The sequence below is a fragment of the Stegodyphus dumicola genome, chromosome 3 (assembly GCF_044657685.1).
Source record: "Stegodyphus dumicola isolate Sdum_Otavi_A_Nest chromosome 3, ASM4465768v1".
Classification (NCBI taxonomy): Eukaryota; Metazoa; Arthropoda; class Arachnida; order Araneae; family Eresidae; genus Stegodyphus; species Stegodyphus dumicola.
Genome location: NC_140770.1, coordinates 235,626,671 through 235,638,453, shown reverse-complemented (window position 1 = coordinate 235,638,453; position 11,783 = coordinate 235,626,671). Strand labels below are relative to the sequence as shown.

At 33.0% G+C, this 11,783-nt stretch overlaps 1 protein-coding gene across 1 annotated transcript; it reads right to left on the bottom strand.

The window, feature by feature from the left end:
- Nucleotides 1–611: 611 nt before the first annotated feature.
- On the bottom strand, nt 612–6,559 carry LOC118205493 (uncharacterized). The gene is made up of 2 exons (XM_035377780.2): nt 6,391–6,559; nt 612–1,404 (listed from the first exon to the last, which is right to left on the bottom strand). The coding sequence occupies exons 1-2, from the start codon at nt 6,479–6,481 to the stop codon at nt 848–850; spliced, it is 648 nt and encodes a 215-aa protein (XP_035233671.2). The 5' UTR covers nt 6,482–6,559; the 3' UTR covers nt 612–847.
- Between the last annotated feature and the right edge of the window lie 5,224 nt (nt 6,560–11,783).

Below are 11,783 nucleotides of genomic sequence, written 5' to 3'. Positions count from 1 at the left end.
TCGGACGTTGAAGAATGTACGTTTTTGCATTTGACGTCACTGCATATCGAAAATTTTCGTTTATGTCAGCATTTTAAATAAATAAGTGCTGTTTGCAACTTTTTTGTTTCGGGTTAGGAATGTTTGATACGATATGTTATTGCCGCATTAATTCTTTTATTAATATTGAAAAAAAGCTGTCATATTACTTTAAATTTAAATCGTAATATATTACGTATTAACCTGAAGTGTCAAAAGTTTTTGTTTCCCGGTTTAGCAAGAAAAAATATTTGGGAGTTGGTTGTTGCTTGGAAAGAAAGAACTGAGTTTATTCATATTGAAATGTTTTTATGTATTTCATTTTCATGTGTAACGTAGAACTTATAAATTTTGTTTTGGCTGCAACCCGCTCATCTGGCGGGCTTGAAAATAATATTTGTAGAATTTTCCATTCAATTCAAAATAAATAATGTTTGTTTACGATTCGGGTGTTCGCGCCAAAGCCTTTCGGATGAGATCCAATAATCAGAAAATACCTTATAGATAACGTATGTAAACAGCATTTCTTTTATATTATGATTACATAGTTAGATGCAAGTTTTAACCCACAGCATACACACAAAAAATTACTATTTCAGATTGAAATAAATTTATTTAGAGCTATAAAATTTATTTATTTTAATTGATTAAAAAATATTTCATCGTGCACTTATCCTTTTCAGAACAATTATACAATGATTCAGTTAATTTTCACTTTCACGTCAGTTTTCAATACCACATCATTTTTCTTTAAATCCCCCTTCTTAAATTAAATTTTATGGTATTTATCAGAATTCCTTGGGTATGTCCCGACCATCAGTATTTTAGTTTAATTTTTACCTTTTGATTCATTTTTCATTTTAGAGTCAGTCTTTGCTGCAACTTTCTTTCCTTTTTTTGCCTGTTGAGATCGTGGTCGTTGAGATGCACGTTGAGCACTTTTTGAGCTTCTTCCCCTACGCTTTGCTTGCGATTTCCCCTGATTTTGGTTTTTTGAGCGTTGTATTTTAGACGCATTTCTTCTCGCATTATTACCAGTTTGAGATCTTCTTTGACGTTTCGATGCAGGATCTTTATTAGTAGGTCTATTAGAAGTAGAAGGAGCTCTTCGACGTTTATTATTCGAAACCGTAGCTTTTTGCTTGGCTGAAAATTTGTTAATAAACATTAAAGAGTCTTTATGTGGAAACTTAAGGTTCTTAACATTTTTTAAATCACCATTCAGCATCTCACGGTTCGCCACAGAGGAATTAATTGACGCATTTGGAATGGGAATTTCATTTTTGCCCTCTGCATTTCCTCGATTTCTTTCGTCTTTGGGAAAATGTTGACTATTTGAGTTCGTAATATCTACTCTGTCAAAAGCACCGCTCATTAAGGTATTACCTAATAAAATGAAAAGAAATTGTACTTAATTATTGCTGGGTATAATTATGTTGCCTTTATTTTCTCAAATTAATTTTGGAATTAATTTTTTTTATTCATGAATTATACATTGTAAGAAGAAGGAAAGGTTTATCATATGAAAAGCTATATTTTATTGAGAGAACTCTTGTAGATGGGCTTAAATGGAAAAGAAAGGGGATTTCGATTAGTTTTGAAAGGAAGTAGAACTAAAACTTGCCTCTTTCAGTTTTTAATTTAATCACAAATAAAAAAAAAAAAATGCACTAACTATTCAGGTAAAGAAAATTCTTATAACCTAGTTATGTGAAAACGGAAGTGTTTTTTGTTCACTAGCTAGGAACATTTGAATGTGGGGGAAAAGTTAACTGTTTTCTTCTGTGCTTCAGAAGTTAAGAAATCAAATTAAAAATAAATAAATAAAAGGTTATAGCTAATCTTTTGTTTGGTGGAAATAAGTTTTGACTGTTTTAACTATTTGAATCAACCCGTAATTTCTGATATAAAATTTCAGCATGTTTTTGAGGAGGTTACTTTGTTTTTAAATTCCTACTATTAAGCTCACACTCTCTTTATATCTTGTTGAAATTTTCAATCGTTAGTAAAATTCTTTTTATTCATCCACTCAAGTTCAAACACATTTTTTTAAACTTGTAGTGGATAACACTTGATGTTAATACAATTTTTTCATATATTAAATTTTTTAAAATTTTTAATCAATTTTTTTTTGTATTTTTAAAATTTTCCTTTGTTGATCTAAGTAGGAATTGATTATATATATATATATACTCCTGTTTATTTTAAGGAGCATAAACTCATGGAAATAAAATAGAAACATATCAAGTTACATATTACATCAAGCCTTAACTTTAAATAATGCAATAAAATTAAATATATGCTTTATGTATTAATTAATAATCAAAATTGTTCAAAATTTTCCGTTCAGATAAAGAAATATATTTTTCTAACTCCATCAAGGAACCTTTGAAATTCCTCCAAATCTGGATCGCCTGGATAAATACAAATATCGGGCGGCACAATGGAAATTAGGACACTATTTTTGAAACTTTCCATAACTATCAAAAGATTTCGAAGTTATTCCTATGTTTATAGTTATGAGACAGAAAACAAGTGAGAAGTTAAGTAAGCAAGTCAAATTGCTTATACTAGGCAAATTCAAATAAGGCACTTGACGAAGCTAGCTCAGGAATATTTTTGTAAATCAGTGGATGAATATACACGTAGTCTGCTCTGAAACGACGGTTCATCCCTTCTATGCAAGAAACTCTATTCTTACAGAAAAAAATCCATACTAGACCTTTGAAACTCTAATCTTACAGAAAAATCCATACTGGACCTTTGAAACTCTAATCTTACAGACAAAATCCATACTTGACCTTTGAAATTCTAATCTTACAAACAAAATCCATACTGGACTTTTGAAACTCTAATCTTACAGACAAAATCCATACTGGATCTTTGAAACTCTAATCTTACAGACAAAATCCATACTGGACCTTCGAAACTCTAATATTACAGACAAAATCTATACTGGACCTTTGGCTACGAGAACGGAATTATGTGACCTTCTTTAAAGGGTAAGAAGTCGATATTGATGATCTTGGCAATCATACTTAAGCAATGAAATATTTTTGAGTACAAATTAAATTAAAAAAATTTTTGTTGTATCCTGATTTCAATTTGATAGTCTAATATATAAAATCCAAATTCCTGGCCTTTAGAGCGATTGTAAAACAATCGTGCTCTTATGCAAACTTTCTTCACTTATTACACTCTCTGTAAGATGTTGCCTTTCAGACATAACTGCTTCTTATTGCTAAAATTATCATGAAATAGTATATTCTAATAACAAGTTCACAAAAATTAATTCTTAGAGCAAATCTTAGAAATTAGATAAAGCGAAGTTAGTGAGAATTGTATTTGGAATAAGCACTATGATGTGAACGGATGAATGGCGGTGATGTGGTCTCAAAGACTGAGTCACGTTATTTACGAGTTCAGTCCTGCAATCGATTTGTATTTTAGTTCAAAATGCCATTAAATTCTAAATGCCGCTTTTTTATCTCACATTTTAGTGTCATTGTGACATAAGTAGGAAATTATACACGTTAATTTAAATTTATGTAAAATTTGTGGCAAAATATATTTTGGGTTTTATATATTTTTATGGTACTTTTTTTGTGCGTTCCTTTTATTTGTTTATTTGTTCGTTTGGTGTTCTGTGTTCCGCTTATTTACCTATTTGTTTGGTGCATTGGACATGATAATTTTATTGTATTTCTATTTGATTAAATCAGAGGCCTTTTATTCTTTAGTCATTTATTTCTTATGTCATGTTGGCAATTTCGTATTTCTGAATCGATCAAGGTTGAATTGCAAAAATAAATGAATAGCAGTTGAGCCAGAAGCAAAAATTCTCTGATAGATTTTGGCAAAAATTTTTATCTCAAAATTGATGATATTTGACGACTTTTCGTCAACTTGGATCCGTTTTAGGAGTTTTCAGAACATTTTCGAAGCTCTAGGAGAAATGTTTCCAGAAGCTTTAAAATGATCTTGAGCAACCCGACATATACTGATGTTCTGAAGCCGATAGCTCAGCTACCTGAGTATCTCAGTTCAAAGTCATGCGATTGTTAGCTTCTTTCTTACTAATTTCAATTTCTGGAAAAGCGATTTTTGGTTTTAACGATATTCTTTGCGTATTGAAGAGAATTTTCGTTATATCTGTTGTTTTCCTTGAGTTATTAATAGGTACGAGTTGTAACTTATTTCGCTTAAACAAATGACGAATATCGTATACCCGCAATATCACAGACTCACAATTAAGCAAGAAGCTCACTGTTGCGTGATTTAAATATGATCAATTCATTTAGCTAAACTATAGACTCCAACATAACCATATATATAGGACGCCTTCTAACTGAGAAAAATGCTAACGAAAATATTCTTAAACAAAGGACTAATTAATTATCTATTTTCAATTTCTAAACATATTTTATTGAATGTTCTGATAAACAAAATTTGTTTAAATATAGTCTTTCTTTCCTATATCACAAACTATAACAGAATTACGAGTTTTAAAAGCATTAGTAGTAAGTTTTGTACTGTTGCTGCAAAATATTATGTAAAAATTCTTTGCCTAAAACACTATAACTGTTTTAACTTTCTAAAGCTTACTATAAGAGAGCGTAAGAAAATAGCTTCTGATTTTTTCATATGCATTGTTCCTACCCATGACGTTTCTCAATATCGCCATTCAGCTTAATAAATAAGTGTGCTGTGAATATCAAGTATCAATTATTCGCCATTTGCATAAACATGTGAATGCGTGTGTAAGAAACAAATTTCTTAATGGAAATGCCTGAAGCTCAAGATCGTTTTTAAAAAAACTATCACGTAACTGTTTGTTAAGCTATTTAGTATTAATAATGCCCGTGGCCTAATTCCTCGACGATGATTAAGCAAGAATTAGGAATAATTGCATGCTTGCTCGTTGTCAGAAAGCTTTTCTGGTAATTTCACTGCATATATCGAAAAGAAATTTCATAGATAGAAAAATACCTCAGTCGCTTTCGAGGCATCATTATTTATTGATTAGTTATTCATTCGAGTGAAGTACCTTGATTTACAACAAACCAAATATTTCGGGAGTTTGCAAAAAATATGTGTGTTACTTTTATTGAGATTTTAAAATAAAAAAATTTTAAAATCAAATATTCATATTTTCATATGGGACTGATATTGTTTAACTGTGATGATTTGGCTATAGTTGTAGTACCCAAGGAAAGGCTGCTTGTTATCAGAGCTAGAACTATGAAGATGATATGCTGTGATGAATTTCAAAAAGCGATGATATCTGTTGCTTACAGAAACAGAAAGAAATTTTAATCATACTCTATTTACTGCGCGATGAATTGATTGGACGTGTGAGTAAAGACTATTAAATAGCACTTTTTCCCTACAAAATATGAGTAGTTAAACTAGGTATTATTTTTAAAGAAAACGATCTAATATTTGCTGAAATTCAAACAATTATTATTGAGGTAGGAATGAGTATTTAAGCTGAAGTCTGAGTCACATCAGAAGGAGAGCGTGTTCAGCCTTTCGGCCTTGCTGTTGCTGCCAGTCTAAGCCGTACTGTTATGTGCTAGCTAATCAGTGGCCTATATAATCTTCGCAATCGTTATCTCACTATCAAACTCAGTAAAATGCATTGGTATTTAAAAAATAACTAAATAAAGACTCAACTTTTTTTTAAAAAAATGTTACGTTCATATTTCCCCTAATCTTTTGAGTTAAACCGTGAACGTAATATAACAACAGTAGGTATTTATATATTACCCCGGGTCGACCGTTAGCGCCAATTTCGGCATTGGCCGCCTGTCGCCAATCATTACTGCAAAATTCTGAGAGACACGGTCATCCATAATTTTAAATCGCGCTACTTGGCCGCTCAACGGGATTATGCGAAAGTACCCAACAATTATGTAAATTATATTGTAATATTAAATTAAATATAAAATCCAGAATACAGTTTTTAGCATACCTTTACCGAGCAGAGGAACCTTCAAAAATGAGTCATAGTTACCTCTAAAAGTTTGAACACTCATGAATTAAAATAAGTGACTGCATGAGTTTGATAGAGAATTTAATTTTTTCCCACTGTATGATATTTGGTAGATAATCATATATTTTTAAATTTGTATTAATTAAGAGATTTAATAAGTTGTGAGAAAACTTGGCTAATCTACAGTAAAGAGTAGGAGATTGGTAACTTTTGCCGAAATATTTATTTAACGATAATTTAAAACTTGATTTAAATTATAATAGCTTTTTAACAACGAAATAGGAAATTTGTCACCAATAACGTCAAAATGCTGTCAGCAGTTGCCACAGCAACCTCTTATCCTACTGAAGAATAACCAAAATGTATTCAAATCTCACCTTCAGCTTGCTGTACAGAACTAATATGTCTCTCATCCATTCCGCTAGAAGCAGATCTTTCACTGGCAAAGCTATCAGGAGCAAGATTCATGGCAATTTTTCATTAATTCTAAGTACAGCTGATTAAACGCCACAATTATGAACTCTGCATTAAAAAAAACTGATTTGAATTCTCAAAAAAATTTTTTCTGTTTAAATTTAATATAACGTGCAGCATGAAAAAAGACAAAACGCGCTAAGAATCAACAAAAAACAGTTGCCATCCTAACGCGGTTTTTACAAAATTATTTTTATTCTCGCTCTTCTCAAGCGCACGAACATTATATTTACATCTAAGTCTACTATCTTCAAACATTGCAGACACCTTAAAGTCCTAAAACTGCAGTTTCTTTAGTGGAACTTTCAAAATTACAATGATCTTTTGTGAAGTCCATTAATCTTTTTATTGTGTGTGGCGGTGAGTTTGCACGCGGAAAAATAAAATCTGAAAGGATTCAGATTTTAAATTTTTAAATTACGTCGAAAGGAGAGTTTTTTAACGTTTTGTGTGTTACCTTTATTTATTAAATATCATGTTCTTCGCAATTAAACCATATAAAACTCAATTAAACAGCAATATCCCAAAATAATTTTAAAATGAGCATATTTTTAGAATTTCCGAGTTTTTTCTATACAACGTTGCCATTGCTCGCTTTGAAATTCTTGAGTTTGTTAATGAAAAATTCGTTTTAAAATTTAAATAATAAAAATCTTTAAAAATTTAGTATTTATTATTAAACAAATTTATTATTTTAAACAAATTTATTATCTTTATTATTTTAAGTTTTGCAAAGTATGAAATCGATAGTAAAACAAATTCCAAATTCCAAATTAGGACTACCAGATGCCCATATTCGGTGAACGATTACGTTATTCATAATCCGATGAATCTTGTTTTTTTCACAATGTGAGAAACATACATGCATTTATGAAGATTCTTTATTTAATTTCTTTAAATATAATACGGGGCGATAATATTTGGTGGCAACAATTTGAAAAGTTTAACAACGCAGAAAATGAATCAACGCAAAATGCCAAAACGGAATTAATAGTCCTTCTGGGCAAATTGTCCCTTTGAACTAAAAAAAAAAAAAAAAAAATCTGGAAATTTTCACATTTCAAGGGTCGCCCAAGAGGGTTTGTTAAGGTTTTCTACGATCTTGTTGAGCTCGGAGCTTACCAGTCTGCTGCTGCACTTTCTTCTGCTAAACCATTCTTTTCTTTGTCTTTTTAGCTTTATTATTAATTTTGTTTTTCTCACTTCTATACAATTCAACAGTAAAATTTTAAAAAATTTTAAAAGCACTGTGGTAACATATGTTCAGAATTGCTGATGCAGTGTTAAGTTGTTGGCATATATATTTTCTATTTTTTCAGTCTTTTCTCAGTTCATGACATCAATGTTCGATTTTCTTAATATCATGCTAATGATGGCATGCAAAGATATTAATAACATGTCATACATAAAATTTTTTGCCTATTACTAGCCCATAAAGGGAGTCTCGAATGGGATATTAGTCTCGAAACAGTATTTTGCGTCAAAACACTTACATGTGTTGTATCACTTTTCAGATTGTTGCCAAAACATATTATCGCCCTGTAGTATCCTTAAATAAATTTAAAATAATGAAGAATCTGCATTAATGTATGTAGGTTTCCCGCATTGTGGAAAAACAAGGGTACCTAGAGCCAAAAAATTATGAAAACGTATAGTCCTTCACTCAAAAATAGGCACATGAAAGCCTGAATTCTGAATTTGCGTCATTAATCTAGAGTAGACTCCCGATTATCCGCGGGCGGGTTATCCGCGGAGCGAATTTTTTGCACCTGCCGCACACAGTTTTTTTTTACAAGCGTAGCAAAGAAAATAAAAATGTTCACAAAACTGAGCGAAACTTTAACTTTGCTAACATCGTGCTTATTTATAGCAAAAATATCCCAGGCCTTCTCGGAACCTTCCGCTCTGATGAGTAAGTGATTTCTTACTCACCCTTGCAGTGCCAGCTCCATCGCCCTCTCTCGTCTTAATCTTACTTACACTTTCACTTCCTCCCACTGTTAGTTTAAGCTTGATAGTGTTTGCGAACCGGTCGAAGTTAATTTCTTATCTTTTTTGTGTTCAGTGCTTGTGCTTTTTGGCTTTGTGTTTTTCGTTATCCATTCAAAATGTGAGGAAAATGAAAGAAGGTTGTGTTGACGATTGCGCAAAAACTAGAATTATTTTCCAAAGTAATAAACGGCCCTACAAGGCAGCAGATGGAATTGGATTACGGAATCGCGGGAAACACAGTGCGTGACATTCTAAAGCAAAAAGACAAACTGGTGAACTTTGCATCAATGTTGGACAGTGCTTCCGCATTGAAAACGCGAAAAACCTATGAGGGTTCTACCTTTAATGAACCAAACACGGCATTGACAGAGTGGTTAGCTCAACTTCGAAAAGAGGGTACTCCTGTAAATGGTTCTATTATTGCGGCGAAGGGAAAAAAACCTTTTTTGAGTTGTTAGGCCTGAAAGGAAATTTTGCTGCGTCTTCTGGCTGGTTGACTCGTTTTAAGCAGGGACATGGAATTCGAGAAATTGGACATCATGGGGAGAAACTTAGTGGTGACCAACTATCAGGATCAATGTTCCTTCTTACCTTCTTCGGGAACATGCAAGGACCTGACTCAGAACAGAGAGCTTACTAAAGCTATGTTCAAAACTGTGGGAAGTAGACAGGATACACAAAAAGGGTATACAAAACCCTTTATTTTTCTCTATTTACAAAAACTTCCGTACTTCGGAATACACAGACCCGCTACTCGGGGTCTAACGTAAAAATATAAAAATAGAACTAAACTCTAATTTAACTTTAAAATAATAAACGTGTAAGATTGGCCTTATATTAACAGGAAGCGTATGTAGTACAGAGAACTGTGAACACTACAATACGTTTAAAATTTATCAAGAGGATTAAAACCTCTGGCCTGGAAGGCAAACAGCAACTGCGTAAACTTCTAAGGTAAGCGGTCTGCTTCGACTCACTGCTTCCTCTCCCTCGCTTGGCAAAAAGCCACAACTTAAATGCTTGGCGTACGCCAGACAAACTTTGCATAAAAACCTTAACGCTTATAATTCTGGCCGGAAGTAGAAAATAAGAAGTGATAGTAAAGATTTAAAATAAAATAAACGTTAGTAAAACTTAAGATCCTTACATACTTCCCGCCAGAGTTAATTAGTTTGAAACTGAGGTCTAAAACGACCTTGTTGAAAACTTTTAGCTCTAGAATCTAACGCGAGGCCAATCTTTTACAAATATTTTTCGCTAGAAACTAGAAATTTAAAAGAAAGAAATTTGTTTTTACAATAGCAGCTCCCAGTTTTTTTTCACAATTTTACACAATTTTTTTTCATCTGTACTGCATCCAAACAGGACCTCTTATTCAAATCTGGTTCCTTCCAGAGATCTGGAAGGAAAACTAGTTTAATGAAATGTTACACAATGAAATGGCAAGTAACATGTATAATTATATTTCTCTTAACATTCTTACTTCATTCATGACTATTTTAATTATCTCTCCCCGTGCTCTCTGACATGTGTTGTAAAAGAACACCAAACACGAATGCGTTTCTGTCTACGTGTTCCACACTTCGTCCTACAATCAAAACACTAACGTGTTAAAATTCAACATAACCAGACCTCGTAACACACCCTAATTTCAACTCTAAACCCTGAGGTACTATTCTAAAAGTGGCTAACTCTAAAGTGTAGCGTCAGAGAGCCTAACTACATCATTCAACCTTAAACACATATTCACCATGATTTAGTCTTTTTACAGTCACACGAATAAAAAAAAATTTTAACATTCACTTTTACCATATCACGGTATTTCTTAACATTTAAAATAACAGTTCACATTGTATATAAGAACATATCAACATGCCGTTAATTTTACACATTTGAAAACATACATTAGTAGTACATTGTTAACTTCTATTCTTTTCAAAGCAAGTGCCAATTCTTTCTACATTGAAATACTACATTTCAAAAAGTCTTTCAGACTAAACTTCTTTCCTGCTAGAATGTTTTAAATAAAATTTATACAATAACTTTTTACAATATTTAAGTCTTTAAACAACGCTATTATACATCAACTTTAGTTTTACGCGCGAGTAATTGAAAAACATAATACCAAAATCGGTAACAACTCATTTCTCGCCCTTTTGGCGATAAAGGTAAACCTCGCGTGAGGTAAAACTTCTTGAAATCTGCCACTTGCAGTAAGAATGAAAGATTAACTTAAGTTTGCAAAGAAACATAAAATTTTACTTATCTTTGTGATATTCGGACATCCTTTTCTGGGCCCAGTCCTTAAAGGTATTGCAGATAGTTGTTTGATTTATCCTCCTTCTTGTACGGGCTCGCCCTTCAGTGCCTTCCTCTGGAAGCTTCCTTTTTTCACCAGTTCGGTCACCTTGAATACCTTCTTTTTCCCCTCTGCTTGTGGTCTTGGCCGTTTGATGGCAGCTGGTCTTGGCGGAACCGGGAACCTTCTTTCGTGTTCCTGCTTGGACCTCGTTGCTGGCCGTTCAAATTTTCCTTGTAACTTTTCCTCCGCCGCTGATGGCCCTTCCGCAGTTCGGCGACATTTGCTGCGGAGAGTCCTGTCGGATGAGTGGATCTTCCGTTTTAGAGCCGGGTTATAGTTGCCGTCATTTCTCCTGGCTCTCTTCACATCCGTCGTCCTTCTCCCTTCTTCATTCTGGGGGTGTTCGTGAACTCTCTTTTCTGGACGGTGGAACGGCTTCTTTTTCTTGCTACCTTCAATTTTTCCGCGGGGAAATTTTCTTTTCACTTACTCCTGCCTCTTAATGGCTTGCCCTTGTACTTGTCGTTTTTCCACCTCTGGAGCTTGTGCTTGCGGTGTCTGCCGTGCCGGATCCTGCAAAAGATCTGAAAATATTTGCATTTTATTACGATCAAAGTAGGGTTTGATTTGATCAATGTTTGCGGAGCAGGCTTCACCATTTCTGGCTTTTAACACTACTACAGCGTGAGTTATTTTTTCTATAACATATGGTCCTTCAAATCGTGGAAAAAATTTGGCAGTCTTATCTTCTGGTGCTGAAGAAAGTGAATGCTTAATTTTTAAAACTTCATCCCATACTTTATAAGTTACTCCCCGTCGTTTCAAGTCATAATATAATTTTTGTTTTCTCTGTGCTACTTCAGTATTTTTCTTTGCTTCCTTAATTAGTTTTTCTATATCACCCATTTTAAATTCTGGGGCTCTTTGTTGCACATAAAATAATTTATCTAACGGTGTTATAATCTTTCTGCCTAAAAATAACTCAGCAGGAGTTTTGCCCGT